Source organism: Pieris rapae, chromosome 13 (genome assembly GCF_905147795.1).
Source record: "Pieris rapae chromosome 13, ilPieRapa1.1, whole genome shotgun sequence".
Lineage (NCBI taxonomy): Eukaryota > Metazoa > Arthropoda > Insecta > Lepidoptera > Pieridae > Pieris > Pieris rapae.
The window spans coordinates 5,851,081-5,878,916 of record NC_059521.1 but is presented as its reverse complement, the minus strand read 5'-3'; the positions used below and the strand labels follow the sequence as shown (position 1 = coordinate 5,878,916).

Genomic DNA, 27,836 nt, shown 5'->3' with positions numbered 1-27,836 from the left:
AGTCTGAAATAGTAAAAATCATGAAGTAACATCAAATAAACTTTATATATTATATAATAATTCGAGCACTTTTAAGATAACGTTAAAAGTTTTAGACTTATGCTGTAGTATTTTATCAAAAACCGATGGTAATTTAAACGTTAAACGCCTCAGCCCTCATGTACTGTATTTAGTCAAAACCACAAAATTTGGATAGCGGTGTTCGTTAAGTGAATCATCCGTCACGATCGTATGTGTATAATATACAATCCAAATCCAAATCAAAATTGGTTCTCTCAACTTTTATTGACACAAACATCGAATCGCACATCACTGGCAAAGTATAGACAATAGATTATGATTTAAAGGAAACGGACTCGGAACTTTTGAAATAAAAGAATTATTGTTTTTGTAAAATTTTAAACACGACTTAAGTTGTACATCATTAAATACTAAAAAATAACATTGACAATTCTTAACCCCTTTGAATGATTGCACAATTATTATTTACAAGATGCTCGGTATAAGTTACCGAGTAAACATTTATTCATAAATACTAACTAGTTCATGTTTTTAACGAAAGTTTTAGTTGGGTTTTGAGTATCACTGATAGACATGGATACGAATAAAATATTCTCGGTGATAAAAGAAATTGGACACATCAATAATAAAAAAAACGAATTACGAAATTATTGTAAAATTAAGTTTAGTGAGGTATGTTTATAGTAAGGAAATCACAAGCTTTTGTCAAATGTATACTTTTCAGTTTATTTGCAGTTACAAATTAGAAATTTTGAAAAATACAACCAACGTCTTATTCTCTAGGGATGGAAATAGGTTATTTTTGTTTTTTTCTGATACTTAGTAGGAATTTGAATCAAATAAATAGTAGTGTTTTATTAATACATTTCCATGTTGCAGATTATTAGTGGCTTAAGTTACCGTATATTAAAAAGTGATGGGGCCGACATTATTGATTGTATTTTTGATGGATTAACAGATGGTCCGGAAGCTTATAAAAATAAAGTAAAGGTAATTGTCTTAAGAGGTAGCTTTTATTGCAATAAAAGTTTCCTAAATATTTTTCATCAGTGGCTGACTTTATCAGTGGCAAACAAATTAGTTTTTATATGCTTGTTTACTATTTAGATCTACAATGCATAGGTGGATAGAGTCATCGCATACTGAATCGTTCAAGTATATGGTCATAAAAATATTACTGACTCGACTCCAGAATTACTACTATAAATAAAAGCCCAAGTCAAGGGTCAAAATATATAATATACTCTCTTTTACTTTCTATTCTTGATTATGCTGATGTATGTTATCCTGATTTAACTGAGTTGCAGCTTGATAAGTTAGAGCGCTTACAAAATGTTTGCATCAGATTCATTTTTGGACTCCGTAAATTTGACCATATTTCGGAGTTCCGAAGAAAGCTCAATTGGCTACCCATTCGATTGCGGCGTAAGATGCGCATTTTACAACTTCTCTTTAATATTCTTTTTAATCCCAAAACCCCTAGTTACTTAAAGCAAAATTTTATTTTCCTCTCCGGCGGCAGTTTTGACTTACGTTCCTTAGACAACCTAATTCTTGAAACTCCTACGCATAAAACTGAATTCTATCACTCCTCCTTTACTGTGCAGAGTATCCTGCTATGGAATTCCCTACCAATCGATATTAGACGAGCGCAATCTTTAAATGTATTTAAAAAGCTTCTTTTTGATCATTTTCTTTCTACCTCGTAATTAGTTCTGCTTATATATATTTATTTTTATAGGTTAACCTTTTTATTTGCTTTTAAATTTTTGTCTATAATTATTTTTATTTATTATTATTGCTATTTTTTCTTTGATTTTGTTTTATTATATTCAATTAGTTATAGTAACGCATGTTCTAAGTTTAAGTTTTTAGTTTTTTTGTTTTTTTGTTGCTTTTGTTAATTGATTTTTTTTGTACTCTACCCTCTGATGGTTTTTCTTTAACGTTGTGTTTCTCATTAGGGTTGCCTGGAAGAAATCGCTTGTAAGCGATAAGGCCGCCCTTTGCCTTATATCTTTTGTTACTGTTTTTTTTTATTTTTTATTTTTTTGTTATGTGTGTTTTTGTATAAGGCAATAAAGGATTAATAAATAAATAAATATAAAGAAAAGTCGTAGCCTTGATTGAGCAGACCTAATTCTTCAAAACAAAAACCTTTCTATATGCAAAGTATGTGATTTTAAGGTAATTGACATAGTATTAAAAACAATGAGAAAAGAGTCTACATCATTGACACATTGTGGTGACGTTATCAGCAGACTATGTCTGGAACTTCCCAGGATGCCAATTGATGACTTGTTACGGTGGAATAATGATAGTGTTCAATCCATTGTTGATGATAATGATGTTAATATGATGTAAGTTACAGGATACATAATAATAGATTAGATGTTTACAAATCATGAGCTTTAAGCTAATTTGAAATTTACCTTATAATGCAACTCAATTTTGGTTTTGATATCTATTTCTTTATACACCCTTTATGCATCTGTCATTTTCAACCAACCAAAAGGTATATTTTTCAGTATAACTTTTTTGCCCATTTAGGGTGAATTTTTCTACTACAAGATTAACTATAAACTCCTAGGTTAATAAAGTACACCATATGTTGTAATACTACATCAAAAACAAATGTTTTTTTCCAGTTGGCGAGATGTGCTTCCTGAATGCCTGAAAATAGTATCATCACAGATTAGTATCAAGCAGCATGGAACTGATATGTCAGGCACGGAGTATAAGGCCCAGTGCATACATATTTTATGCATGTGTCAGTGGAAGGAACGCCAACTGGTATCCCTTACAGCAATGTTTAAGTACGTTATTAATTTAAACATCCAACCAAAACATTAACACAACTTAAGTGAACTAATATTACTGTTAAATTTTCAATTTTAAATCTATTGGTAATTTACTAATCTTTCCAGAGGCTCTATTTATTTTTCTAATTTTATACAATCTTTAGTTACTTTTAATTTTTAAACTAACCTATATTAAATTGCATGAATTATTTCTCAGTACCTTCAAACCTTGTTTTCTACATTATGGTTACGGTTAGAATAACTTTATTTCTCATAGGAATTAAAAAAAAAATCGCTTACTGAGAAAAAAACATTATAAGAGACTAAATAATTATTACTAGTACGCACAGAAGGTACCTATACAAAAATTCAAAAACAAATACAGTAACAAAAATGCAGGTAGACACAACAGACTCGAAATGGTCAACCAAGCAAAAACATAGGTTTAGGATTGGACTTATTACTAGATGTGGCATTGATGGCATAGCCTGATATAACAGGTTTATATTAATTACTTTTTATATTTATACATTATTTATTATATTATATTATATTATATATATTTATATATCATATTTATACATTATATTATATGTAATATATTATGCTATACTATATTATATTATATATATATTTCATAAGACTATTTTATTTTTAGTTTATTGTTCTATTTAGATATTTTAGGTAAATACATTTATATGATTTATATGGGTTCATAAAATATTTTATGTACCTATTGGGTTTTATTTGTTTTTGTCTAATAGAAGTAATTAATAATTAATATTTAAACTCTAGCGGTGTAAATCTAATTGAAATGGGGTGTATTGCTTTATTTATATATACATACATTTAATCACTTATTTGTATGTATTAACTGTGTGTGCTTTTAGTAGCTTTTTGAACCGGGCATAACTTTGTTCTCCTTTTATAACCGATGGTAACTTATTATAAATTGTAACACCCTCAAACTCCAGATTTCTTTTTCCATAGTTAGTTCTAGGAGGGCGCGTCACCAAGTAACTAGCGCGTCTTAAGTTAATCTTTCGTGTCTGTTGTTTTGTTGTTTTGTTTTTTTACATTAATAACACTTTTAAAAATCTATATATTATTAAATATATATATATACTTTGTAGTCATATATGCTTCTAGTGGTTTCCTCTTATATTTAATGTATTCTTGTGCTTTGGTCTTTAGCAGTATTTTATGTTTTTTCTTATTTTCCAGGGATATTCATCTATCTCAGAATGACCACAAGCAAGTGGTGAATAAGATATGTACATATATCACAGATACTCCACCAGAAGCATTGCCGCCTCTAGTCCATCAACTACTTAAGTAAGTACCTCTACTAAATATAATTAAAGGTATCATTTGCATCAATTGCCACTACTCAGATATTTTATATAATAATTAATAATTTAAATATTTTTTTTAGATTATGTAAGGTGTATAATATGGATGTGGTCTTAGCACACCTGAGTCAGTATTTTAACCTGCATTTGTATAGTAAGTTGGAGCCTCCCCCACAAGATTCAGAATCTACTACTGCTGATTTGGATGATATAGGTATGTTTCTCTAAATTTTATAATCAACAACAACAGTCTTTTAATTGTAACGTTTTTTTAAAATTTTCATTTCAGTAAGTCCCATCAACTTTCTGTGTGACCCATGTCACACACATTACTGCGTCTCTGTCTGTATCTGCGTCTGTTTTTTTACCGAAAACATTTTTTTTTCTTCGGGATCTGATTTCAGGTGTCAATTATATGTTAATAAATTGTGGTTATACCTCTTTTAAGTTTGATGGTTTTCAGTATAGAGATAGCTGGAAAAAATAACTTTATAGTATATTTATTGAAAAATACTTACGGTGTTTGGCATACATTGAAGAATGACAAAGCCCCAATGTCCTCCCGACCTTGTGGCAAGAGAAAACCTGGTAGAACGATGCGTTAGTGGTGGAGTCGTCAGGGATCGAAACTAATGATGGAAATTGGACGCAAGAAGCACTAGTGACGAAAGATACTTGCTGTAACTAAGCACATAATGCTGTACGCACTGATGATGAAACAACACGTTTAAAAAAAGATTGTGCTAGTATGGGTGCATTAAAAAATTAAATTATAAACTCAAACTCAAAATACCTTTATTCATATAACAAGTACACTTATGAACGTCAAAAAAACAAATTAAATTAATTGAAATAAAAAAAAATTACATTTACTACCAGTTCGCAAGTCAAGGGCGTAGAGCGGGCCAGAAATATATAAATTAATACCATTAAGATTCGGTTTTGTATCTTAACCGTACATCGTAATACATTTTCTTAAGCGATGAGTTACTTACTATTAAAAAAAAACAATTTTTCAGTACGACACAGCCATGCGGAACTCAGTCGTTGTCTCTCAACTAGCTTGTATCACATAACGCAGGGCGCGGCTGAACCAGAATTGATAAGAAGACACATAAAGCAATGGCCAAAATCACAGTTGCTGCGAGCACCATTTCTCTTAGACCTTGCCCTTGCTGTGTCTGACAAGGGAACTGAGTTCAGATCTGTTTGTTTGGAAGTGAGTATAGTCATTTTTGATAGTGTTTATTTAAATATGGAAAAAAAAATTGAGGACGCTTAGTCAAATTAAAAAAAAAATTTTTTTACTACTGTCCTAATACAGTTATTATCGCTCCGTAATCAAACATGGGTCTCGTTACCAAATGCGTTGAATAAACATTACTCTACGCCTTGGTTAACGGTATTTTATTGATAGCTCTAGAGTCTAGATGCTATTAGATATCAATATCTATCAAATAGTCTGTTTTTCTATTATATATCTATCTATCTTTATATTTCTTTTCTAAATCAATTTTGTTGACTTTGTAGTAATAATATAATTTCTGTGTTAATAGGTTATAAAGTCAGCTATAGAACAGCGTACTTCAGATGATCAGAGAAGTAAAGAGTCAGCCTGGGTTAGATCGGTACTACCACCCGACGTAGATGTTGCTAATGTGCTCAAAGTTCTAACGACAGAAAGGTAATCTATTTAAAAAAAACTATTAATAATAAATCGACAGTTAAAATGCGCGAGTAGCCCACAGGAATGTGACAACATTGAGGGAAAATCCATATGGGAAATCTTGTCCGGCTCGAAGGACCAAGTTCTGTTTAACGTAAAGCTTTAAAAAATTACGCATGACTATTTAACACTTGTAGTTATTAACTATTGTCAAGCACCGCTTAGTTACATATCTTATCAACAAGTTAAAATTTGTACCAAAACGAAAGGTATACTATTTGACGTTATAATGTCTAAGAAAAACTATGAACACCGGAAAACTGCACTGCACTCACGAAAAGTATGACTCATTGTCCGGTTACGCTCATTGTACGCTTGCGTCGCATCTTTTTCTCTTCCACTCGTAGACTAAAGTATGCAATCATTTCATCATTATGTTGTTATGACGTTTGCTAAATTGTCGTCCGTAAACCGAATTTACAGACAACCTTTTATTTAATCAAAATTCTTGTCAGTATAATTTTCGATATTGAAGTTTCAGTTGTTTTGGTATTTTTGTACTCGTGTTGTCAAATTAATTTTAAAACGCAAATATTTTTATACAATTAATTGATATTGCGGTCCATAGATGCCGTGTGCGCTTTTCTTGAACGACCCACAATTTCGATTTATTTTTAATATGAGTGTATTTTAAAGTTTAAGTTGTAAATTATTAATTTATTTCCAGTGCAAATCACCGAGAGCTGACAGTACGTGGTCTTATCAACTTAGCTTTTTCTCTTCTATCAGTATCTCGTGTTAAGGCGGTATCACACGCCTGTTGGTCTCATGGGAAGCTCATACTGGTTAGGTTGTGCAAGTCTCAGCCTAACACAGCTCAGCACATATTAGCACAGTTGGCTGATAGGCTTTCTGGGGACTGCAGCCAAAGGCAGTATTCAGGTATGAATGAGATCAAACAGAAAATTAATTATATACATAAATAGAAATGGTCAGAATCATAATAATAATTGGTGTAAAGCTTTGAACTTGCGAGCCTTTTGACAATAAGTGTTCATGGATGTTATCACTTAACTTCAGATGAGCCTGATGCGAAAAAAAAACTGATTTGTAAAATAAAAAAAAAAAACAAATTTTCTACCCATTTGCCACCAAATTTACGATTTTTTTTAAAGGTAAGTTTATAGCGTAATTCTGAGCGTATTTTGTAGGCAGTTAGTCTTCTCTCTTATGTCGTTTATAAAAAATACTATTTACTATGGAAAAAAATACAAAAAATAAAATTATTAGTTATATAATTTATATTACATTATTTTTAGATTGTCTATATGTCTTATGCAAATTAACGCCAGTATCCGTTGAGTCTTGTACACAATTGAGTACAATACTAGAGAACTGCCAACCGGGGGGTGACTACACACATGCAGCGGCCGTGTACGCAGCCGTACATCCCTTGATAACGTTTAGTACGCGAACGAGGGATACGTTAGTTATGGTCTGCCGGAAGGGGTTATATTCTCGGTAAATATTTTATTAATAAAACTTATTATATCAATATCCAGAAATATTTTGAATTTGTAGTATTAACAGAATTAGTTACGAAATATATCATCATCATACTAGAATATTAGTAAATTCGAATGATATGAAATACATCAAGATCAAACTGATAATTTTGATAAGTATCAAATGCCTTAGCAAATGCATTGCCGTAATCTCGTGTCGCGGTGTTTGTGGTTAAACTCCTCCGAAACGGCTTGACCGATTCTCATGAAATTTTATGTATGTCTGAGAATTAGACAACATCTATTTTTCATCCCCCTAAATGTTAAGGGTAGTCCACCTCTAAATATTTTTTTTAATTTTTTTTTATCAACTGTATCAACAGCAATAAAAACGCATACAACCCTAAATTTTCAACCCTCTACGATCGACCCCTATGTTTTATCATAAATGTTATACATGGCAAAACGACGTTTGCCAGGTCAGCTAGTAATATATATAATATAAAAAAATAACACCATGTACAATCTAATAAAGTAATAATAAATGATTATATATAATTTGATCAGAGATTCGTGGGTCTCTTAACTGAACAATAGAGGGGTTCGAATGCATGGAAATGTTTGATAATAATTTAAAAATCAAATTATGTATATACAATTATAAATGAAAATTCTCACAGGGACTCCCAATACCGATGCCTGTCGCTTTTGGGCTTCCTTACTGTGTTGAAGCATATGAAGCTGTCTTCATACTCGCTGAGTAGCAGTCAAAGTGGGTGCAGTGAACAGTTCAGTACGCATTCCTATCTCACTCAGCTCACTGTTGATCTACATGCTACCCAGCAGGGATCTAGGTATGTATATAGATAGTAGACAGACATAAAAATATAATAGACAGGGATAACAATTGGGGGAGGTCTATGTCGACAGACCTGACCAGGGCGGTTAATAAATTATTGGTTTTGCTATGTAATTAGATTTAGGGATGTAGTCATATTTATAGAGTTTGATAAGAATAGCATTTAGCTAAATGGTCAGCGAATAAAGGGTTTTTATTATTATAGATAATAGATATATTTAATATGATTTACAGAAATAATAGCAGGGCTCTAGGTATGTATATAGATAATAGACAGGGATAATAATTGGGGGAGGTCTATGTCGACAGACCTGACCAGGGCGGTTAATAAATTATTGGTTTTGCTATGTAATTAGATTTAGGGATGTAGTCATATTTATAGAGTTTGATAAGAATAGCATTTAGCTAAATGGTCAGCGAATAAAGGGTTTTTATTATTATAGATAATAGATATATTTAATATGATTTACAGAAATAATAGCAGGGCTCTAGGTATGTATATAGATAATAGACAGGGATAATAATTGGGGGAGGTCTATGTCGACAGACCTGACCAGGGCGGTTAATAAATTATTGTTTTTGCTATGTAATTAGATTTAGGGATGTAGTCATATTTATATAGTTTGATAAGAATAGCATTAAGCTAAATGGTCAGCGAATAAAGGGTTTTTATTATTATAGATAATAGATATATTTAATGTGATTTACAGAAATAATAGCTGGGATCTAGGTATGTATATAGATAATAGACAGGGATAATAATTGGGGGAGGTCTATGTCGACAGACCTGACCAGGGCGGTTAATAAATTATTGTTTTTGCTATGTAATTAGATTTAGGGATGTAGTCATATTTATATAGTTTGATAAGAATAGCATTAAGCTAAATGGTCAGCGAATAAAGGGTTTTTATTATTATAGATAATAGATATATTTAATAAGATTTACAGAAATAATAGCTGGGCTCTAGGTATGTATATAGATAGTAGACAGGGATAACAATTGGGGGAGGTCTATGGCGACAGACCTGACCAGGGCGGTTAATAAATTATTGTTTTTGCTATGTAATTAGATTTAGGGATGTAGTCATATTTATAGAGTTTGATAAGAATAGCACTAAGCTAAATGGTCAGCGAATAAAGGGTTTTTATTATTATAGATAATAGATATATTTAATATGATTTACAGAAATAATAGCTGGGCTCTAGGTATCTATATAGATAATAGACAGGGATAACAATTGGGGGAGGTCTATGTCGACAGACCTGACCAGGGCGGTTAATAAATTATTGTTTTTGCTATGTAATTGGATTTAGGGATGTAGTCATATTTATATAGTTTGATAAGAATAGCACTAAGCTAAATGGTCAGCGAATAAAGGGATTTTATTATTATAGATATATTTAATAAGATTTACAGAAATAATAGCTGGGTTCTAGGTATGTATATAGATAGGGATAATAATTGGGGGAGGTCTATGTCGACAGACCTGACCGGGGCGGTTAATAAATTATTGTTTTTGCTATGTAATTAGATTTAGGGATGTAGTCATATTTATATAGATAAGAATAGCACTAAGCTAAATGGTCAGCGAATAAAGGGTTTTTATTATTATAGATAATAGATATATTTAATATGATTTACAGAAATAATAGCTGGGCTCTAGGTATCTATATAGATAATAGACAGGGATAACAATTGGGGGAGGTCTATGTCGACAGACCTGACCAGGGCGGTTAATAAATTATTGTTTTTGCTATGTAATTGGATTTAGGGATGTAGTCATATTTATATAGTTTGATAAGAATAGCACTAAGCTAAATGGTCAGCGAATAAAGGGATTTTATTATTATAGATATATTTAATAAGATTTACAGAAATAATAGCTGGGTTCTAGGTATGTATATAGATAGGGATAATAATTGGGGGAGGTCTATGTCGACAGACCTGACCGGGGCGGTTAATAAATTATTGTTTTTGCTATGTAATTAGATTTAGGGATGTAGTCATATTTATATAGATAAGAATAGCACTAAGCTAAATGGTCAGCGAATAAAGGGATTTTATTATTATAGATAATAGATATATTTAATATGATTTAGAGAAATAATAGACCAGGGTCGATAATTTTAAAAATTTTGATGATTTTCTTTTTTAAAAGCGTACCGAGAGTTTTTGGACGCCGGCTTTTTCTCTCGGCCGGATGAGTAGGGATGCCTACAGGTTCAAATGTAATGACATGAAATAAGTGATACCTTGATGATCTTATGTTCCAAAATAAACGTATTTTATTTTTGTGACGCGATTGTAATTTTTGGATTTCACTATGTTAAGGGTTACATCGCGAGTTCGCAATGAAGCAATATGTCTGGAGGTGGTCTCCATACTACGGAGATGTTTGGTGCAAGACGCATTAGTTAAGCAATTACTTTATACTGGTAAGAATCAATAAATAAGTTTATTTGATACAGTTATCTAAGTTATAATGGCGCTAATTAAATTAAAAAATTTTTCGTCAGTAAACACTTACTTATAGCAACAATGAAAAGGCGGGAACTTTATGATATTCAATTTTTTTAGTATGTGATAGAGCCTCTGTCGGATAAATTATATTCGTATTTAAATTGTGGAAAAATCGAAAACACTGGTACGCTCCGATATTCTATACCATTCTACCCCAACTAACCGTACATAACATTGTATGTAGTAATAATAGAAAATATTGTTACATAGAAATATTTAGATGTTTGGAATGTTTCTCTTACAGAAATGTATGAATGCGCGAAAGAGAAGCCTGCCTTACACGAGTCAATACTAGAGTTATTCTATGAACATGTTTGTAAATTTTTGGCTGAAGATGGTGAGAGTCCCATATTGTGGGATAAATGTGTGCAAACTGGACCAGTTACAGCAAATTTGATTGTAAGTAAAAGAAAATTATTCAGGTTACATTGATATATGTGCTTTTTGTAGTAGATTAGACGACTCCTGCGCAATTCAAAACGGAACTACGACTTAAAGGCAAATTTATATTTCATTAATTACCTTAATGGGGTATATATATATTTTAGTGTATGTTTTTATGTATAATAGTTACATTAGTTTTTACCGCATATGTTATTTCAAATACAATACATTTTAAAATATTATTGGAGTTGGTACTGCGATGGTTCCATCCATAATTTTTCTTGTCAAATAGGTGTATAGACTATATAATATATAAAATAAACATTTATTTTTTTTTGCTATGGGGCTAAAATATACTCTTTCGCATGGACCCACATCTGTACGTATATAAGACCAAACAATTTTTTTTTTAAAACAAAAAAAGTTGTGCCCCAAGTCTGATAAAATTACTAGAATTGATACTAACTCGAATAGATGCTAATTACAATATTAAAACATTGTCAGGAACCTATAGGCCGTCTCCTATACGCGATCGCCCAATTCCTACAGCCTACGGAAGAAGAATCAGATGACATTTTAGGAAGTCCAGGCGATAGTAGCGTCATATATTTACGCAGAAAACTGGTTGAAGTTATGAACAGAATGGACGGTGAAACGTTGTTAAATGTGGATTCGGTAAATATCTGATTTGTAAAAAAGATTTACTTGTATATATATGTATTGCATTTTAATAATATAAATATATCGTATGCGTGTATCTGTTTCTATGATTAAATGACATTTGTGTAATTGTTGTGTCAAACATTTAATCAAACACTCAAGTCTACGATTGAGATATAAATAAAATAAATATTTACAATAAAATAAACAAAATTCGCAACGTTCTTGGAATTGTGAGGGTAATATCATCACTTTTTAACATGAGGGTACTTCAATATTATTGAATTTTTTTTATATTTTTTAGTTTCGATTACAGCCATTTACAGTTACTGATTTAGAACAAGGAATTTTGTTACTCTTTATGTTATTATTTCTATCTTTAGGTAAATTTATAATATGTTAAAAAAAACTGTTTTTAGTTTTAAGTTACATGACTTGAGTAATGAAATAAATCTTTTGGTGGTGTAGTTTTAATTTTTTATTACTTTTAGGATGATATTGGAGTTTCGGACTTGACGCCGGAATCAAAGGCTAAAAAATTAAAAGTCCAACAGGCATTGCAGTGCTACGAGACACTAATAGCTCATAAAATAATGCAATGGACACCGCACACAAGTCACGCTAACTCTGTTTATAATTTGTATAAAATATATACGCAATTACTGGATAATTCAAAGGTTTGTGGTGTAATGGTTGCAGCTCCTTACAAACATTGTGTAAAAAAACTTGGCGATTAAAAAGAGTGGCGGAGAGTTTATTGCCAGTTCTTCTCTTCCGTTCTACGCCCTTGATTTGAGAATTGGCAGTAAATGTAAAAATAGAAGCAGTTAATATATATATATATATATATCTTTTTTGACGTTCATAAATAAATAAATGATTTTTGACTTTATACAATTTATATATTTTACGGTTAAATTGTAAATTTAGTTAATTTATTTGACGACAATTCTAACCGGAAGTCTTAACTTGAAATCCTGCTTAGTCAAATACCATACAAAATACATTTAAACTTTAATTTTTTCAGACGACACCGAAAGGCAAAAAGAGTAAATTGAATGACACAAAGGAAACTGTCAAATCGCAAAGTCAAAAGTCACAGAAGGGCAAAGCTCCCGTAAAGTTGGCAAATTTGGTGAAAGATAGGGCTGGGCCCTTTAAGCCATTGCCGTGTTTGTGGGATCTCGGGATATGTTATAGAATTTTGGATTTGCTTTATAGGTGATTATTTATTTAATATTTGATTTAGGTCTTGTTGTAAGTTGATGATTTTTTACACGCAGTAAGTTAACTTGGCACCTCGCTGTAATGACGTCATAGGGATGTACTAACTGCATAAAAAATTTAAGTAATCTTCAAGGCGCGCTACACTCGCGATAGTAGGTATCTATTAATTGTTTATATTATCAACGTTTATCAATGGGGGCTACATGTAGGTATATTTTTTGGTAACAGTCGTATTACCATGGGTTAATAAAACAAATATAATTTTAATTTATTTTTTAATAAAATCACAATATAAAAAAGTAGATACATCGTTGACGACGCGTGTTAAGTGATTATAATATATAAGAATTCGAACCAATTCAACTTATGGTCCTTCAATAGCGTACCAATTCTTAAAAGGCCGGCAACGCAACGCGCGAGCCCTCTGGCATTGAGAGTGTCCATGGGCAGCGGTATCAATTAATCAATTAACATCAGGTAAGCCTCCTGCCCGTTTGCCCACTGTTCTATAAAAAAATAACGAAAAAAAACCAGAAACTTTGTAATTTATGATCGTACTATGGGCGAGAGCGGTGGGGTGGGAGGGGAAGCACATTCCACCTAAATGCCAAGTTGATTTCTGCGTGTAGTAATACTTCTTTTTTCAATAGTCTATAGAGCACCTTCTATATAAAGCACCGTCTCCATAGATTACTGTGTCCACAGATCACTGTTATACTGTGTAGTCATTTTGACGCTCTTTGTCACTACTAAAACAGTAATATTTTCAGTGATGAAGTGACATGGTCGTCTTTAGAGCAACGCAACCTAGTCCGGAGTAAGAGGGACTTCCATCACTTTACTCTGCGTTGTACACAGAGTGTATTAAATGAGAAACTCGAGAAACACCTGGTGGCTACACATGTGTTTCACATCGCTGCTTTGCTTTATAAACGGTGTTTGTGTAGGTATGTACCATTTTACTACTCTGTAATCTAATTAAAGAAACATTTGGAACGAGCAAGACGTTTGTCCTGGATTCTGTTTCTATAATGCCAATTATTTTTGTTAATATAAAATGTAATCTAATTTTAAGAATTTTCTAGAAAATGATTTTTTTGTGTCTTCCATATAACCAGGGGGTCTAATCAAGACGGCTTAACAGTAGTGTATGCAGAAAGTCGAAAACTAAATTTGTATGAAAATGACTGCTAGTAGTTGGTACCAACTGTCGACACTAACTGTCATTTTCATACAAATTTAGTTTTCGACTTTCTACATACACTACTGTTAAGCCATCTTGACTAGACCCCCAGTCTGTTTCAATTTTTATTTCGGTTCATAGATTTCAAGAACTCTCCGAATTTGACGATAGTACGGCACTGGGATGCTTAGAAGTGTTCAAGAGTTGTGTTAACCTACTTCTGTCTACACACTATTCATTTAAAATTGAGAGCGTCTTATCAGGAATCAGTAAGTAAATATTTAATTTTATTACTTTAAAAGTAAAGTAAAAAGTATAGAAAAATAGATGATGGCCATCGTATACGTACGATGTACGTATACGTATTTGTGTGTTGTTCTCACGAGTACGTAAGTGCGTGCTCCTATTTAACCGTGCCTCCTGCTGATAGAAGACAAATCTCTGTTTTTAATTTATTTTATTATTCTTTACTCAAGGTTTCATATGGAACATGGTGTAATGGTTGCAGCTCCTTACAAACGTTGTGTAAAAGAAAAAACTTGGCGATTTAAATGTGTGGCGGAGAGTTTATTGCCAGTTCTTCTCTTACGTTCAACGCCCTCGATTTGAGAACTGGCAGTAAATGTAAAATTAGAAGCATTTAAGATATATATTTTTTTTGACGTTCATAAGTGTACCTATATGAATAAATATTTTTTGAATTTGAATATTGCTGCATATGTCTTGATACTGTCAACTTTTTCGTAAAAACTACGGGTTAAATATTAAAAAGATATACGTGATTCACGCCTTCCTGTATTAGGATTAATTTTTATTTTTAATCTATGCTTTTAGCTGGTGAAGCAGACGTAACGGCATCTATAAATATGTCAAACATATTACGTCACACACACACGGCGTTAGTGCAACTGGAGGCTGAAGGAGCGATGGAGGAACGAGATGTACTACTGAAGAAGCACACGGCAATGCTCATTCAAATTGCTAATCTACTTCTGGAAACTCCAGTAGTCGCATGCGCAGCTCTTCATATGGTACTAAAACTTTTTGTATAAGTGTAATCCGTTGTGGATGCATCCAGTGTGTGTGTATTGTGTTTTATTTTTGACTTTGTTTTTATTATAAGGATGTTTCTGTTTGGTTTCCGAATAAATAAATAAATAAATAAAACATGCAATTCTCGGTTCGACAATGACGTAAGCGACTGGGTTCGACCCCATCATTTAAATTTGCTTTCAGTCTTGCCTTTGTTATGTTAGTTATTTTTAAGATTTTTTTTTTATAATAATAATTTATTTATTTTTCTCCCTTAAACATTAACAATAATAATTCATAATATAGTGACAGTATTGGGAGACTGGTTTCCAAACTAGGTAAGAACCTGTAATATGGATAACCAGGCTGTTATTGTTATTGTTTTCCATTAAAATATAATTTACATTATTTTATGACTTTCATATTTGAATCATATAGTTGTGCTTCTATATTTCACAGGCATCTACCGTCTTAGCTCATTTGTCCAAAAAATATTGTATATTCTGAAGATTCTTATTTGTATTTGTACCAATGAGTAAAAAAAAACATAAACATCGGTCAAGACTTTTGGAAAGACCACAAACAATAGGATAATATAGTATATATATATAAAATATGACCGTTTTTATGCATTGCGTTACAGGTGACATCGAAGCTAGAGGACTACGTACACACATGCAAACAAGATTGTATACAGTTGATTGGGTCGTTGCTTACCGCCTCGCATAGGGAACATAGGGAAGCACCTTTATTGGACCAACTGCTTACAAAACTTACGCGGGTACTCGGAAAAATTGACGTAAGTTTTATCTTTATTAAATATATTAAATGTAAAAATACTTAAAAAAAATATTTCATTTTTTAACTTATTGTGGGTAGCCACATATCAGACTGTCATACTTAATGTGTGGGTAGGTTGAAATTTTTGGTATGTATTTTCCAGTAAAACGAACTTTAAAAAAATAAAAGGACCACCAAAACTAAGCCTTGGTTTGGAAAGCTTTGTTATACGAGAAAATAATGAATTGAACCGCATTTTTGGACTTCTATGTTTTAGGAGGAAGAATCATCGTCCAATGAGGATTCTGATGATTTTCCTTCAATAGATTCACGTACGGGCCACATAGTGCTCAATACAATTTGTATACATTTGAACAGTCGATTCAAATGTACAGAGCATTTGCTGAATAGGAGTCGGGATCTCGCTGTTGCTTTGAATAATACAACTCATACGCACGAACATAGGATAAGTAAAGGTAGGCGTAAGTATAAGTATAAGGCCTAAGTAATGGGGACTCTAGAGGCTAAAAATCAAATTTTTGATTAAGAACATATACTTATACATAAATAAGATAATTTCAGCTTTCGATAGCTTAATCAAGATTTTCAATAATGGGGCCGTCCATAAATTACGTCATCGATTTTTTCCCGATTTTAGACCCCCCCCTATAATCATCCTATCGTCATTTCTTACTGACCCCCCCCCCTTCTCCCAAAATTGACGTCATTACCAGTTTGACAAAATAAAACATTGCAAATCAGGCGCGCGGCAAAGACAAAGGAAGCCGACTTTGTTTAAACAGCGCCGATTTCTTTTATTATGAGTTATTTTAGTTAGAAATAATCTTTTTGTACGTGAAAAATCAACTTTAAGTAAATAAATAAGAATGACGTCAATTTCGAAACACCCCCCCCCCCTAATTTAGATTGACGTAATATATGGACGGCCACAATGTATGTATAGATAAAACTATTATTATAGCTATTAAATTTTACGTATGTACTTTGTAAAAAAATAAAAAAAACTATTTTCTTTCAGAACTTTTAGAACTATACAAGTCAATAGTCATCCAATTATGTGGCGTGGGAGGGTGGATAGCACGTATATGTTCTTTGCGTTGCTGTGTGGGAGTCGGTAGCGAACGCGTACTTGGTGCGTGTACGCGTTTGTATACGTTGCTCGCGACTTTACTAAAACGGCTGACTTCGTATATTGATATGGTGCCTATGTTAAGGTAAGAGATTTATCACTTTATAAAGAATATATCAGTCTTATTTATCTCTTCTAACTAATCTTTCGTCTCTTGCTGTCACATGTGTTTACGCTATGATGAAAAGAGACGGATGATAACTATGCAATTTGATAATAAAAGGGGCTTACAGTACATACATCCAAACAGTGGTCTTGGGTATTTCTGCAGGTATTTCATTGTTCTTCGATTTAAAAAAATACGCTAAATCTAAAAAAATATATAATAATCAACAAAAAAATATGAGAATAAAAAGTATGATCAAGTAATTTTTAATTAGCATGAATATCATACATTAAACGATACTCTTATAATATATATCTTTGTAAAGTATTTATTCTATTATATTCCATTCTTCCCTTCCAACCGTAACTTTAAACCGAAGGATATAATTATAACAGATATAAAAATAATTTTAAATAAATAATTTTATTAAATAATCACCTTCATATAGGCTAGAGCGCCTCCTGAAGGTTTGCGGTAAGAAGCTATCATCAGTAACTGACTGTCTTATCACCTATTTGGAGGCATCGCAGGAACACCAGAAGGCGAGCAAAGTCCTACGCGATACTAAGCTAATACCACGACTTGTGTTGGAAGCCGAGCAGTTCAGCAAACACGCTATATTGTTGGGAAACAAAGTGAAGGTATAATTTTCAAGTAAATATTGTGTTGGCTTATGAATCCACGGTAAAAGTAAAAAAAAATAAGTTCTACCGTTTCCCTTGAATAGTTTACTACTTTTAAAGAAAAACACTTTTTAACGGATTATAGTTATGTATTATTGTATTTAAACTTATAATTATTTGTACATAATTTTAAATTTAAACCGACGTTTCGCGTGCTTTACAGCGTGCGTGGTCACGGTGACTGAAGACAAAGGTGTTAAATGTCAAAAAGTATTACAGCTGCAGAAAATGTTGTGTTATCTGTATTTATTTCCCCGGAGTTGGTATCGACTAAAAGATGTAGGGTTTTTGCAGAAATTGCTCACGGTGTCCTCCATTTTCGCGGATTGATTATTTTGAGATTTTAATTTGGATACATTTAAATACAATAATACATAACTATAATCCGTTAAAAAGTGTTTTTCTTTAAATGTGTAAAAGTTATGTTAATAAAAGACAATACTAGTTTACTACTATGTAATATAACAAAAACCTTAGCCTTAGCAACGCTTGGCCGAGTCTGCTAGTTATATGAAACCCGAAACATTGGCGAATTATTAATTTCGCCATTTATAGATTTTGAGGTCGTTATACTATAAGTATTAAGTAAATTTTAATTAGTAACCCTTTTCAGCTGAATTTCCAACAATATCTTTCCCTGGGAACGGCAAGAGATTTCAGAATCAAAGCTCCCGTGCTAATGGAAGCGCTCAACGCTGAAATCGAAGAAAATAACGATCCTGGTATAAATAATAATATATTTGTGAATGTTTGGAGGTTTCAGACAATTTAAATTTTTTTTTGAAATGCAGTGAATTAAATTAAGTTGAACATTTAAATAAAATATATTTATTCAAAAATTACAGACATTAATTTTATTAAGTTATATTCTTTATGGCAATAGTGCGTGTAAATAAATATTATTATTATATTCCTTATTTTAATATTTGGTTTGGTATAAATTGTACAATTTCAAAATAATTCCCAGGTGAAGACATAAATGATGCTGCTACGGAAATTTTATCACCGGTTGGCAGTGATAGTGGACAAAGTGATGATGAAGTTATAAGGAAACGGAGGAGAATGTCATGATTAATGTATAAAGTGATAGTTTGAATAAAATTTTATACTTATGATGTGGTGATGGATGTGATTTATTTATTACTTCCCGTTTGATTGATTATTTGTAAAATTAAAAATGCCTTTATTCAAGACAAAACCTGTGTTTAAAAAAAATATGCTTTAAACTTTTCCTGACTAAATTACATCGAATTGTTGTTCCAATAAACTAGAACAACCTGGAAACTTTTATACTAAAAGATAGTGGTAGATATAATAATGTATTTGTTTGTATATGATTATGATACAACAAGTACAAATATGAGACAAATTTGGTTTAGTTATTCTAACCGTCAAAAGGCGCACGTATTATCATTAAATCACTACATAGTATAAAACAAAGTCGCTTTCTCTGTCCCTATGTCCCTTTGTATGCTTAAATCTTTGAAACTACGCAACGGATTTTGATGCAGTTTTTTTAATAGATAGAGTGATTCAAGAGGAAGGTTTATATGTACAATAACATCCATTAAATAGTGGAGAAGTACTGTTATTTTTGAGGTTTCTAATGTGATGTCGTAAATAATTACATTTTTTCCGCTTACATTGCAAACGCAGGCTGTGAACCCTACGAGTTTTATCAAAGTAATGTGAAAAGACACATTGAAAAGGTCTATAGAGTCCGTGATGGTATATGTCTATCTCTTATGGATAACCCACATTTTTATATACAACGTTCACAGATTTTCTGTAGTGTCAGTTTAGTATCAGCATTGCACCCGTGTGAAGCCGGGGCAGGTCGCTAGTGAATAATATAAAGAAATTGGTTTAAAAAAATTAATGTCTTATATAAACAAGGTCTTACGTTTTGACTGTATAAAACTAATTACAAGTATATCTTCAATAACACGTCTATTACCACGTATACTAGAAATTATATACTAGCTAGCGAGATTTCGCGGAATTAGGGGCGAATGATGGACATTCGCGGAAATTCAAATTGAAATCGGTTCCCGTTATTTAAAGGAACGTTCTCTATAGCAGCTAATTTTATAATTAAACGATTTGCAGTGGACAATTTCTTCGAAATGTCAGAAAGTGGTTATTACTAAGAAACTTCCACAATTACTCTAAAGCAATTTCTTGGGAAAGTGGCACGTGTTTTTGCTTTTAAGTTTTAAATTTAAGTTTTAAGTTTTAAAATAATAGTCACAATTATATGTTTGCTTGTTTGTAAAAAGTGATTTCCAAGATTGAAATTCTATTGTCTGTTTGGAAATACTTCGGCAGAGTTATCTTTACATGGAAATAAAAATATGTATAAAAACTTTTTAAGTTAAACGGTTTTATGTTAAGCATACATTGCAATGTTTAAGATAAATGTACTAAAAACCAAAAAATAATAAAATAGATACAGTCATGGGAATTATAAACATATGCATAGACTAGACTAAAATAAAACCGTGGGGAATTTCCATGAGCAAGAAAATAATAAGTAATTTCCTCACCGTCTACGGGCCAACTGCCTATTTTAACGACGAATTAAACGATTCTTCTATCGATAATTTGTAGACAATTGACGTGCCCCACATTGTTCTGAGATTAGTTCTATTTAGGTTTAGAAGTTGCGATTAATAATGATAAAAATGGGGGAAATTAACGGATAAGGCGATGATAATTTTTGATTGTTCTCTACCTACTTAGCTGTTCACTATTATGTTAGGCCCTCATATATAAAGTAGAAAAATCAATCACACGGAGAAGAGAGATAATGTATCTAAATAATTGTCATTCTTCTTTGGAGTACCTAATTGTTATTGTTTATGTGAGACTGATGTCTGCTAAATGTTGTGCACCTGTGTTACAGGTCATCAGGCCTCCACCACTTGGGATCGACAAAAGATAATTAGTAATAAAGAACAGACAATTATGGTTACAGTAGGTACGTTAACAAAATAAGAAATATTTAAATTTTTCTACTTTTATAATAGTATGTACATGAGGAATGTATATATTATAAGGAAACCACATGGGTATGTGTGTGAGTTTGTGTGTGTGTGTGTCTTACACAATTATACTCTAAATAATTATTAACTAACATTTACATAAAATTTGTGTCAACTATATGCTCAACTATTTAGTTATGATTAGCATTTTCTCGGTAACCTAATAGTTTAAGTCCAATAGCCAAAAGCTAAGGCCTACAAACCACATTAAACAAACATCTGAGATTCTTTTAGTTAAAATTAACTTTATAAGTAGTCGAAATATATTTTTGCATTTCTACGAGTAATTGATTGAAATAGGAGCAGTGCATAAACTACGGGAATGTAATAACGTTGTCTGCAGCACGTAGTTTGCCTGGAAAATCCAATTAGAACGGCTCTGTGAACGCTAGTTATGATAAATAAAATCTCGCCGTTTTTCAGTTCAGTATCAGTTTTCTGAAAAATGTAGCTTATTCTGAATTCGTATATTTACATTAATACAAAATAATTATCTTTCCATTTGGAGTAGAGACACTTGAGCCGTGGGGTTCATGTGCACAGGCGTTAAATAAAGATTTTAGTTGGTGCCTGCTGGTACATAGCTGGTGACATAGCTGGTGTTTCTCTCGCTGGTGTAAAAGGTACACTGACACAGGGGCCAAACTTTTTAAATTTGTATTAATTTCTCTTTATTAATTTTTAATTATTTTTATTTTTACTATGTAGGTTAAGAAAATTATTAATAATATAATTATTTTATTGTTATTTTCGTTTTTAGAGTTGTAATACGAACGTGTTAAATTAATACTTAATATAGAGAAATTATTATGAAATGCCTTACAAACTTGAAACGATTTTATTTTTTTAATACTTATGTAGAACTTGACGAGTTGTCAACAATGTAAACTTATTAACGAAGTGAGTGTATTTTGAGTGAAAGTGTATTTCTAGCTAAAATCTGAACTAAAATAGTTTTAGTTTTATTTAAGAAATTGATTAAAATCTACTGTGATATACAGCCAGCATAATGTTTGTGTTCCGTCTTGAAAACTTCCAGATATATATTATATAATACTATATATATATATACTATTAGTACATATGTATTTTACAACGGGGCGTGCGGTATTTTTAATATCAGTTCTTATAAGGCAAAGGTTTCCACGGATTTCCATTTGACTAAACAGAGGTCAGAAAGCCTTATAATTTTCTAATAACACATTCTGAGAATCCATTACCTACAGTGCCTTTAATACCAACTTCCCAGAAACAGTTTCTATGTTCTATTATCAACTTATATGAATACGTATACAGACTTTTTGTTATGAAGGTATAAGTAGATAATAGTAGGCAGTTCAAACTAGATTGAATCTATAGTTTATTAATTGACTTTAATTTCTTTTTTCCTGAATTTTTGACTTCGATATATTTTTACACCTATGTGTTCTTCTTTTAAAATAAAAAAAAAATGTTATAATTTTAAATTTGAAAATTCGAATTCGGAAATTTTTCGCTCTACCGACGTTTCTTTAAAGATGATGGACAAACTGGAATCATTCAACAATCAAACTTCAAACTAACAAGACGCAATAGAAGAAAACAGTTAAAAAAGTATAAAAAAAATCCATCTCCCTATTAAACCAGTGCTTCATCGCTTTCCACTAAAAATGCCTTGCTATCCCTGTGGTTCTTACTGCTCGCCCTGCTGCGGGCCTTGCTACTCGTGTTGTTCACCGTGCTGTGCTCCATGCTACGGCGGCTGCTGCGGGTACTACTGCTAAAACTTAGCCGGTCAGATGCCTGTGAATCCCGTGCATAGTCAAGGCATGCGAACTTGGTGAACTGTGAGTTGTGCGGCCGCGTCGCTCCGTCAAGAGCCAAGCTCCTTGATGAGTTGAGTCGCTCCTCGTCCAAGTTGACGTAGCAGTGACGCACAAAGCCCTCTTAGAGCTCGGGGGGCGAAGAGTCTGCACATAGACAGAACACAGGGACGAAGCCTCAAATGGTCAGCGAAATGCAATTCTGTAAACCAAGCTTTTGTGAAAATTTAATAAATGTAATTTTAAAAGTATTTGTATTTTTTCTGCATTTGCACTTATGATTACGCCATATATCCTACATAATAGCAGGTAACAGAATTTCTGCAAAATCACATAGGTACATCCTTATTTACATAGCTATATTAATTACGAAATAATATTAATCTCAAATACACTACTATTTTCTTGGATCCACATTTCAAGGATCGTCATACTCACTAAATGCAATTGCTCGTAGCAGCGTCCATGCGTCAGATTGTCTCTCTACCTAAAATATGGCGAGGGGGGCGATGGCTGGCCATGCGCCATACTCGTGAACGGGGTGATACTTGTGGTGACTGGTTGTACTGGAATTCGTGTATGCGGGTGATATTAGTTGTTTCTACTACGTATTTGCGTATTGTTCTCACGAGTACGTAAGTGCGTGCTCCTATTTCACCAAGCCTCTTTCTCTATCTTTGAATTTATTTTATTATTCTTTATTACTCAAGCTGTCATATGGAACATGTTGTAATGGTTGCAGATCCTTACAAACGCTTTGTAAAAGAAAAAACTTGGCGATTAAAGAGTGGCGGAGAGTTTATCGCCAATTCTTCTCTTCCGTTCTACGCCCTTGATTTGAGAACTGGCAGTAAATGTACAATTAGAAGCGTATAATGTATATTTCTTTTTTTGACGTTCATAAGTGTACATTGTTACCTACATGAATTAATGATTTTGAATTGAATTGAATAAACGTTTTTACAATTAACGTTTTACGACAAGTTACGACGTTATCAAAGGAGTGTGTACCAGTAAAGTTCAAAAGCGAGTTCAAATTTAAAGATGAAATGCCCTAGTGGCATTGATAGTGATGAACTAGTTAATTTAGATTTTACAAGTTGGCAGTGTTAAGACTCAAGGATTAAATTAAAAATCTTACATTTAAATACTTATTTTTTATTTATAACCTAAAAACTACAAACACTGAAAATCAAGGCAAGATTTACACAGAAGAGGTGACTGAGGCCAAGAAGTTAAATGGTTCATCTTGATACGATTTCCTCATCTGTAACAATACATAAAAATACATTACAGTATTCGCCATAGGTTTTAACAATAGAATCCTAATTTTCCATGTTGTTAATTAAAACTAAAAATAAAAAAAAAGATACTTCGTTTTTTTTTCACTGGAAATTTAAAAATAAAAGAACATGTTCTTTATCTGAAATGAATTATAAAATTAGTAAGGAAAAATGCAATTTTTAAATTTTTGCTCATTGTGTTTCAATGGGAATAATTAACTATGAAGCGAATTTTATAGGTTTTTCACCAAATCAGCAGGATGGTGGGCAGCAGGGACCGGGCAAGGTTCCATAGGGCCCGCAGCCTCCCGTTGTTGGCGTGCAAGGCTGGTATGAGAATAGACAATAGCCGCCGCCATGGGGGCCTCCCACATAGCCTCCATAGTACACCGGCATATCAGCACGAAAATTTTGAAAAAAAGGTCTTGAAAATGACGTTGAACGTTGAATGCTTGCGAATTAATGATTTCACTGGCTCATCGCTGGCTGAAATTCGATTTTCAAATGGCTGTATTTGTGTTTTAAATTTTTGTGTGCGGCCTGTAATATGTAATGTCTCTTCTGGATAGAGGAATCTGTGGCAGGAATCATCACACCGAAAAATAAAAACAAAGTTGACACAAAATTGACACTATTAAAATAGTTTAGGCCTTCACAAATATTTTGATCCAGACTCATCCCGGGAGCCACAAATTGTTGGAAAAATTAAAAAAAAATGGTATACCACGGCTGCTATCGTTGCTTCACCATCGGTACCTTCGCCAGGTGTCCTGGAGGTTGCGACCCACCCATGACTACATGTAGCCTGCCCTGTGTCCAAGGTTGTTGCTGCTCACCGGTCGGCCCCTGTTACAACTACCACTGACAACATTTAGACTATAAAATTATCATTGTTTTTCAGCAAATTAATTAAATGGCTTAATTTTTAACCGCGTTTTATTGTCACTACAGGAAGTACAGAATATTATCTAGTTGCCTATATAGTAAAATATTGAATAAATACCAAAATGAGGTTATAAATTGTTATAGCAATAACGATTTTATTATTAAACTTTCGGTGAACTTGTTAAATGCAAGAGATTCTTATCTTTCGCAAGACTGCGTCGTTTCCTGTCTTTATCTGATGGCTTCGAGCCAAAAAGCGACTCGTTTCCTGTCTCAAACAAATTGTTCACGGGGCCAATTTACTGGAAAAAGGAAACCAGGTGTTGTTTCCAGGAATTTAAACCTCGCTTAATTTTATTACCATTTGAAATTAGTTTTAATACTTCAACAATATGATGTTAGTCTATTAAGGTTTTTACACGATTCATTTAAGATGTAAGAAATAAAATTTATTAAGACAAACAAGGTATTAAAACACTCTTTATTTATTCACTATAAATAGTTATAGTTCTGTATTGGATAGTTACATAACAATTTCGAAGGAAACATCAATGACCAATTTACTTTATGAAATAATATGAATCTTGAGTTACGGACAGCTTGGTCCGTGGCGCCAACTGTAGCTACCAAAAGGTTTACCACAGGGGCCGATGCAGACGCCATTACAAGGTCCAGCGAATGGAGCTGGATATGATAGACCCGCCACTTGACCACAACAAGGCACACCGCATGAAGGCTTGGGTTCGGACATGCTGATTTTTTCCTTCCACAATAACTTGAGTATACCAATAATTTATATTTGTTGGAAACGAACGAAATTTTTTACCGAAACGTCAATACGCCAAATTTAATTTCTACAGAATGAAAGATTATTTACTGAAAAAAAAAATACTCAGTGATAGTTGAAGTTTGTTTCAAAAAGGTTTTAGTATATACAAAAATAGAATCCCAGTTTTGATAACCATAATGTCATTTTAAATTTGTTTTCGATCAAACGTTCATTAGCCTCCAGAATAACACATTGAAAAATTCTTGTAAAAAAAAAGTCAATACAAATAATTATTGACTGAACCTATTTTAAATTAGTTTAGATAAAATGCCGGTATTAAATTGCTGTCTCGGTTGCCAAGGGCCAATGGCTGGTCCGTGCGGTCCCATGGCGTATAGAAAAGAGTGCAAGAATGTCGGTCCGTGCTGTCCTCATGCGATTGGTGCGAACTGTCAATCGCCCTGTGGTGATATTGGCTGCATACACGGGTAAGGATTTCATCGGCAATCATTCCTTTAATGTACCGATTACGTTCAGTCATTGCCAGGATTTTTAATCGGCGTGTGGACGCGCACGCCATCATCGGCAATCATTGCCGATGCTGGCCGCTCAGACATTTATGCCCTTTACACTTATGTTATTGCAGGGCTTCCTATAAGCCTTGGGTTATTTCTATAACAATTTTCTTAGATCACATGTATTTGCTAGATCTGTTTCACTTTAATTTACTGTTAGTTCTAATAATTATAGTTATAAAAACCAATGAATAAATACCTAAAGCACATAATCATATTGTTCTCTGTATATAGTGTGTGTATTAATGTCCATTAAAATGAGGTCTTACTTGAGTCGTATTGATTTAACTAAAATATGGCCAGCCAGGGTTCGAACCTGGAATCGGCATTGAATTGATTTTAGTATTAAAGATTGAACCAAGGAATAATTTTCTCAGGGCTCGTGGAGGCGTAGCTGGCTCTTACTTCAGCTGTGGAGACGGTTGCATTGGAGGATGTACCAGTGGTTTGTGTGCTAGTTGCTGCGGACCTGCATGTGGATAGCAAGATTTTTTGTACATTCATTGTCTGTTTTTTTTTAATAAAATTATTTTATACTGACGTCTAAATATTTATTTGATTTTACACAAGTAAGTGTATACATAAGGCGTTATATAGGGCGCGCTCTTTGGTTACTCGTTAGAACTAAGAGGTCCGATTGAAGTGTACCTACACAATATATTCGCTTCGAGCCAAGTGCGCGTTTATAGGTTTTGGTTAACGCGGTTGCGTTAAAACAATTGAACCAACTATTTGGAATATAGAAATTAGCCCTGCTATACTTTTCTTGAACTGCAGTAGTTAATGAATGCGGTTGATGTTCGCGTCTCGCCCACTGTCGAGTCGAGTCCTAAAAACCGACAAAGTTGAGCAGGCGAGAAGAAGTGAGGAGAAACCGGACTAGTTTGGCCAAGCGGCTGACTATGGAGTTGGATGGTGCGCTTATAGATGGGCAAAAAAGTTTCGAGCGTGGCAGGGCCAAACTAGGTTGGTGCGACGGAACTGAGCATGAAGTGGGGGTTCCATCAACCCGCCGATCCGACGGGAACCAAATTATGTTTCGATGCTTCACAATATACCCCAAATAATTCCACCCGATGGAGTATGACAATGTAATGCCACCTTTCCAACTATTTTTTATCTTATAATTGCACGAGCAATTATATATATTATATATAATTGCACGAGCAATTATATATATAATATACATTATATATATTTGGAATCTCGGAATCGGCTCCAACGATTTTCATGAAGTTTAGTAGGTATACGGGGCGTTTCGGGGACGATAAATCGATCTAGCCAGGAATTATTTCTAGAAAATGTCATTTTATTCGTGTTTTATCAACTTAAATTGCTCGTTTAAAGATGTCAGTCAAATAAAGACTGTACTTAATTATCTTTATTCGATAATTATATTCCTATTTCAACATTTTATTAGTATGTAATTCGTACTTAAATAAAACAATTTATAAAAAAATACCGAACAAAGCCCGGTCATCCAGGTACTCATCTCTACTTAGCAATTCGTTTTTAATATCATTGCCTTCCCTGCTCAAAGAACTTTCC

General features: G+C 32.8%; 1 protein-coding gene and 1 long non-coding RNA gene across 4 annotated transcripts; one reads left to right on the top strand and one right to left on the bottom strand.

The window, feature by feature from the left end:
- Window positions 1–400: 400 nt before the first annotated feature.
- On the top strand, window positions 401–19,041 carry LOC110998986 (Fanconi anemia group I protein homolog). 3 transcript variants are annotated; one of them, XM_045630835.1, is made up of 25 exons: window positions 401–693; window positions 901–1,011; window positions 2,209–2,381; window positions 2,670–2,837; window positions 4,047–4,157; window positions 4,258–4,388; window positions 5,194–5,393; window positions 5,731–5,858; window positions 6,568–6,782; window positions 7,160–7,361; window positions 8,026–8,199; window positions 10,537–10,640; window positions 10,970–11,124; window positions 11,614–11,784; window positions 12,261–12,446; window positions 12,797–12,990; window positions 13,767–13,943; window positions 14,321–14,448; window positions 15,014–15,210; window positions 15,855–16,010; window positions 16,269–16,467; window positions 17,031–17,226; window positions 17,696–17,888; window positions 18,544–18,652; window positions 18,898–19,041. In XM_045630835.1, the coding sequence occupies exons 1-25, from the start codon at window positions 595–597 to the stop codon at window positions 18,999–19,001; spliced, it is 3,981 nt and encodes a 1,326-aa protein (XP_045486791.1). In that variant the 5' UTR covers window positions 401–594; the 3' UTR covers window positions 19,002–19,041. The 3 variants fall into 3 exon arrangements, with proteins under 3 accessions (XP_045486791.1, XP_045486792.1, XP_045486793.1); XM_045630836.1 differs by having other exon boundaries at window positions 583–816; XM_045630837.1 differs by lacking the exon at window positions 2,209–2,381 and having other exon boundaries at window positions 583–816.
- Window positions 19,042–23,916: 4,875 nt separating this feature from the next.
- On the bottom strand, window positions 23,917–24,530 carry LOC123689661. The gene is made up of 2 exons (XR_006750579.1): window positions 24,308–24,530; window positions 23,917–24,043 (listed from the first exon to the last, which is right to left on the bottom strand). It is a non-coding gene; the product is annotated as an uncharacterized LOC123689661 (long non-coding RNA).
- Window positions 24,531–27,836: the final 3,306 nt, after the last annotated feature.

What these genes read in the sequence shown, in the direction of transcription:
- LOC110998986 (XM_045630835.1), top strand. Translation starts at nt 595, where the DNA reads ATGGATACGAATAAAATATTCTCGGTGATAAAAGAAATTGGACACATC. An exon ending in GGGTACTCGGAAAAATTGAC is followed by an intron (nt 16,011 to 16,268) that starts GTAAGTTTTATC and finishes TCTATGTTTTAG; the next exon opens with GAGGAAGAATCATCGTCCAA. An exon ending in TGTTGGGAAACAAAGTGAAG is followed by an intron (nt 17,889 to 18,543) that starts GTATAATTTTCA and finishes AACCCTTTTCAG; the next exon opens with CTGAATTTCCAACAATATCT.